The sequence below is a fragment of the Xylocopa sonorina genome, chromosome 11 (genome assembly GCF_050948175.1).
Source record: "Xylocopa sonorina isolate GNS202 chromosome 11, iyXylSono1_principal, whole genome shotgun sequence".
In the NCBI taxonomy this organism is placed as follows: Eukaryota; Metazoa; Arthropoda; class Insecta; order Hymenoptera; family Apidae; genus Xylocopa; species Xylocopa sonorina.
The window spans coordinates 8,083,557-8,089,264 of NC_135203.1; the positions used below are offsets into that span (position 1 = coordinate 8,083,557).

The 5,708-nt window shown below is 44.6% G+C and overlaps 1 protein-coding gene across 1 annotated transcript; it reads left to right on the plus strand.

Moving 5' to 3' along the window:
* Positions 1 to 252: 252 nt before the first annotated feature.
* Roc1a (Regulator of cullins 1a) lies at positions 253 to 1,578 on the plus strand. Its single transcript, XM_076904598.1, has 5 exons — positions 253 to 394; positions 550 to 577; positions 696 to 817; positions 936 to 1,021; positions 1,192 to 1,578. The coding sequence occupies exons 1-5, from the start codon at positions 302 to 304 to the stop codon at positions 1,202 to 1,204; spliced, it is 342 nt and encodes a 113-aa protein (XP_076760713.1). The 5' UTR covers positions 253 to 301; the 3' UTR covers positions 1,205 to 1,578.
* The last annotated feature ends 4,130 nt before the right edge of the window (positions 1,579 to 5,708 follow it).

Consider the following 5,708-nt stretch of genomic DNA (forward strand, 5'->3'; position numbering starts at 1 on the left):
TGCTTTCAAATGATTGATGTAACTCTCATGTTTCGTCGTTTATCGGTTTCGATTCTGATGATATAACCTAACATCCGTACATCAAACGTAATACCGTATTCTTTTACTACCGCGTATTATGATTTCCGGAGGTGATCACGACTCGATATCAAGTTGTTAATTCTGATACGATAGAACAGTTCATGGCACGCACGATTTGTTTAATAATGTAGGAAACTTAACGTTTTATACGTAGATCGCTCGCGATACTTCCGACCTTTTGCACAAGGTGTCAGTTGGCTTCAGACATCAAAATTTAAATATGGCGTCGGCAATGGAAATTGATGATGAAGAGAGTGATTTACCAACCTCGAGTAGCAGTAAAGGGGAGAAGAAACGGTTCGAAGTGAAAAAGGTGAGGCAAGGATGTAAAAGGGGAATTCTGTGAAACGTATACACGGTTTTTTTATTTATAACATGTTAATTCACGATTTCTAACCTTATTTGTGCGTTGTCATTTTTATTACATTTGCACGCAGTATTTGACCAAACTGAAATTTTCTATTGCAGTGGAATGCTGTTGCTCTTTGGGCATGGGGTACGTATTCGGAAACTTGATTCGATTTAGGATTTTCAATCAAGTTTGATACATCTACTCGAACACTTTTCGCTCGTAATATTCGTTGTTAATTATACAATTGCATTGTGTTTTACAGATATCGTAGTAGATAACTGCGCGATCTGCCGTAATCATATAATGGATTTATGTATCGAATGTCAAGCGAATCAAGCATCGGCCACTAGCGAAGAATGTACCGTAGCCTGGGGTGTATGCAATGTACGCATTCTATTACGATAGCATTTTTGTTACGAAACACATTTGGTATCGATTGCAAAAGTTAAAATACTTTGACTTTTTCTTTTAATTTTTGGATACATTTTTATTTTTTGCATAGCATGCATTCCATTTCCATTGCATCTCACGTTGGTTGAAGACTCGACAAGTTTGCCCACTTGACAATCGAGAGTGGGAGTTCCAGAAGTGAGTACAATATACAACATACAACAATACACAACTTGGCTTTTTAAAGCTTTCGGGAATTTTTTCTGTGTCTATAGGAACAGTACAAGTGATTTTTCACGTGTCTCATATAATTTCTTTCACATGTACAACAGCTTTCACATGCAACGGTTTTGCTATCTTTGTTTTAGATACGGTCATTAACTGAATGCGTTCAACTACCGCAAATATCGGAACCCTCAAGAAAGCCAAAGCCGGCGCAAGTTTAATTACATGTGTGAATAAAAGACAAAGTAAATAATCTGTGGTTGTATCATTACAAAAAAAAAAAATGCAGCGACATATCTACGAGCATCGTGGCAGGTCTTCTGACATGGAAAATAAACTAAAAAAACACAACGAGATTAGTATGTTATTGCACCAGCATTATCAAGTTCTTAATGCTACATGTATTGAGTTGGAAGAGCAGATACTAAAGCTATAAGGTATTGAAATTTTCTTATTCTGTCGGTTACTCATTATATGGCAATGTAACTTAATCTTAGGGATTCAAATAAAGAAATATGAGATAAGTAAAATGACATAATTTTCTACTGAATAATAAGTATATATTAAAGTATATATTTTTACAGTAGCTTTTAATGTATCTGTTAAGAATATTAGTGTTTATTTTTAAGATTTAACTCAGGGTTAAAAGCAAGGATAGGGAAATAGTATACTACGTCGGTGCATTTCTCTGCTAGATTTTTTTTTACCGAATCTTCCAATGATCCGCTTACCCGATTTTAAGAAATTCCGTCTAGTAAAAGTTTTGTCCTTCCCGTTCGCAAGAACGGTGAACTCCAGTAATCCACCCTTTTGATCAGCAGTTTTTGTACTTCAAATAGATATCGATTTCCTTGAGACACGTAATAAAATATTAAGTAACGTTGTTTTCAATGTTTTTAAATTAAATACATTATCCTAACTCGCATACATGTACGTTAATTGCATTTGAGTTAATTACATATAATCGTGCGCGTGCCTTGATTTGGTTTCTTAAGATCTGGGTCTTCGGGAAGGCCGATGAAGTTTTTTTTTCCCCAAGGTGTTAAGTAAAATCAATCTCGTTGAAGTAGCAACGACAGGTTTGTAATAATAGCTTTTATGTTCCAACAGGCTGCACGGCTGTCCTACCCTTACGCTCTTATCATTAATCCGTGCTATTACGGTACACGGATTCTTAACGAGACACAACAGCCGCCTATTGCCGTGACCCATGACGTCACGTCGAGGCCAATCGATCGCTTCGAGATCATCTCGAATCCCTTTTCCAGTTCTAGTGTATTCAAGAGGTATGGGGCAATACTTACCAGGCGGTAGAACGTGGAGCGCCGACGAGCTGGCTTCTAATCCGGGCATACAGCGAAAATTACATCCTCGGAGACCAAGCGACATTCACCAGAGCTGCCAGGGAGCATTAGTAAGCCTTTCCGCTCCTGATTTTTCCTTCTCTCGCTTTCCTTTTTCTTCTTCTTTCCCTTCTTCGAACTTCTTTTTTTCTTCCTACCAAGCTTACCGCTTCCACCTCGCGTAGTCTTCCCCACAACAGGGGATCCGGCACTGTAGAAATGGGATATTCGTTTAAACTTTAATTTCCCGGCACGGGGGCATGCGTTTCAATAAATCGCAATAAACGAACGAACGACGATGACGGATAATACATCATTGCCGAATTTCCACGGTTATTTTCAATCGTGCGTTCAACCAGAGCCAGAGTTTCGGGACATCAGTAAATATTTATAATTCAAATATTTGAGCCGGCAGGAGATAAAGAGAAACGGGGAAAAAACGGGATGGGGATGGAGCGGTAGGTGTAGAGGAAACACGTATAATCCGACAAGTGGATATCGATGATTTCCAGGAAACAAGTTTCGCGCGATACATTGGCAAACGCGGTGGCCACCTTAAAATATTTACTTGTCCGCGGAAAATGAAATATAAATACGATTTGCGTGGTGGCCCTCGAGATAGAGGGCGATGGAAGGTTCGGTTAGGGGGACGACCACAGGCGAGTCGAGGAGGCTCGAGAGGGCGTTAGGGAGGAGGCAAAAGGGGTAGGCCAGAGGATGGGAGTACGAGTCGCGAAGGCCTCATTTCCGCCGGAAACAGAGGTTCCCTCACCCTTGCTGCGAGTCACCCTCTCCTCCCTTCGCTCGCTCCTTGTCTCGTTCAGATGGCGGCAGAGTCCAATCGAATTAAATACATTCCCGAGGATCGTCCAATCGACGACCTCCGACGGTGGTTTTTGTCTGACGGCCGTACTCCCAACACCACTGTCATTTCTTTTCGCCAGCACCCCTGCCTTTCTTCAACCCCCGTTTCGCGGCCGCGAACGGCCAGCCATCGCATAATTTACCTGTTTTTACCGCTTCTTTTTATCAGCACGCCACCGCGTAGCGTGCAGCGAGCATATCGAAAATTCATTAAAGCTCCGTGTAATTGGGTCGAGAAAGAGAACCGCCGCTGACCCTCCGCCGTGGCTCCTTTACGCTCCGCTCTCGCCGAGATAATTTTGTTTCGAACGGTCGGCGATTTCACGTATCGATACGTTTTCGTTGCGGTCGTAGCCGACCAGAAGAAACCAACTATCGCCGCTTCTTTCGACGAAACGATTATTTCACCCGTGGTACTTCCAGTAGAAAAAAAGGAAAAGAAAAAAGAAGGGCAGAGAGAGAGACGAAAGAGTTTCCTCGGTGGAAAGCGTATTTCGAATCTCCGTGGAATCGAGGCGTTGTAGCTAGTTGTACGTTATATTATTTAAAAAAGTTTCCCGACCTGGAAGACCATCCATTATCCGTGGCTTCGATAAATCCGCCAAGGTGTTCTAGCGCCTTGTGTTTGGCGGATATATCAACGTTTCCTCATCCCGTCGCTGTCGCGACGCGTTTCCCTCCTTTCTCGGCTTCTCCCTTTCTCTCGTTCCGTTTCACCTAACAACGCGGAGTTTCGAATCGACGGGGGTTACGAGGGCGGATCGGTAAACCCGATAAATTGCAAGATTTCTCCGTGACCAGTCGGCGAAGAAGCGTCGCCGAGTCCTCGCGTATTCCACGCGAGAGCTCGCGTGAACTCGCGCGAAACGTTCCGTATTCGATGGAACGTTAAACAGAAATTCACGCAGTCCTTGATTACCACGCTTTCAAGGTGTCCCCTCTATAAATAATCTCGTCGTTAATAATAATCGATATTCTTGTTGCGTGGCCGATTCAGCCCGATAATAACTATTACCGTTAATAGATAACTCGTTATATGATCATTACGGTCGCAGCTTACGGGGCAGCTTTAAATTCGACGGCAAATTAAATTAAGTAAATGGAATGCGAGCGACGGCAATGGATTGATACGTGAGTCTCGTTCGTACGGGTGTCTCCCGTAGCAATCGTTTCGAATAAATTCTTGAAATCTATAGCCAGAGACGACACCTCGCGTGCCTCATTGATATGCAAACCAGCGAGTCTAAGATTTTTCGTCCATTTCAATGTCGAGCGTTCGCCACGCGAGTTTTGCAGATTGCATTCGACCCTCGGGGTCGGTGGGTTGCCTAGGCAGACAGTCGTAGAGACGGTAAATCCTCGTTAAATCCGCAAATAAAACACAACCTACGGGCGAGCGTCGCAGGACGGTGGTGACGGCTGTTCCTAACACCCTACGTTCTTCCTCCCATCGTCGAAGATTCATGCGCTTTTTACAAAATTCGTCGGGACAATTATCGTTGCGTCAACTGTTTACCCTCTTCGATAATAACAACGACGACGACGGCGACGACGACAAATAAGATAGAGGCGCGAACCACTTTGATGGTAGCCGTGTTTCATCGTGTTCCAATTTCCCTGACGGGAAAGTTATTTGCAGGACGAGTCGCAATCAGGGCTCCGAAATCTCGACGCGGAAGGCGGACGGACAGTAAGTGGAGCATTAAGTTCGAAATTTCGGGACACGACGGGTCCGCGTACAAGGTATTCTTGGTGGACGAGTCCGAGAGCACTCGATAGGCTAAGTAAATCAGAGGCCTTTGGTCAAGAGTACCGCCTCCACTCCGTTTAGGGTAGGAGTTAGACGGGGTGCTTGGGTAGGGTGGCGGAGATAGGAGGAGGGTGGTTTGCAATAGCGGTGGCAGGGGCAACAAAGGGTTGGCTAAGAGCTCTTCACCGTCCACTCGCTCGCTTTCTCCAACCACCGAAGCATCACCTACTTCTCACTGCAGCGAGGCTTGGTTGCCTCGTGATGTGATTGCTACCGAAATGTGTTTACCGTAAACCGTATCAAACTGTCGGCCGTCCACCATCGCCGCCGCCGTCGCCGCCGTCGCCGCCGTTACGGTCTATCTTTTCTGTGGGGTACATCGATAAAAGTACGCACCTCTATCGATTCGCGTCAGCCATGGTGGGATCGCGTCCTCGTCCTGGCCGCCGTCGGGCCACGAAGGAGCTTTGAAACGGCCCTTTTCCACCCTTTGTCTCCGCAGCCAGGTTAGAAGTTACCGTGCAGCCCAGCAGATGCTGTGGACAACTTTGCCTTCTTTGCCTTGTAACGTAGTTATTTGCAAAGGATCGCTTGCTTTCTTTCCATTCTTTCTTTGCCATCCTTCTCTTTGTTTGCTCAAGTTAAATGGTAATTAAAGATAGGTCGGAGGGTAACCCTGGCGACTTTGTGTTTTATTTTCGCC

Bases quoted from the DNA above. Each gene is read 5' to 3' on its own strand.
- Roc1a (XM_076904598.1), top strand. From the start codon at position 302: ATGGCGTCGGCAATGGAAATTGATGATGAAGAGAGTGATTTACCAACC. The intron at 395-549 runs GTGAGGCAAGGA...TTTCTATTGCAG, and splicing joins AACGGTTCGAAGTGAAAAAG to TGGAATGCTGTTGCTCTTTG. The intron at 818-935 runs GTACGCATTCTA...TTTTTTGCATAG, and splicing joins TAGCCTGGGGTGTATGCAAT to CATGCATTCCATTTCCATTG.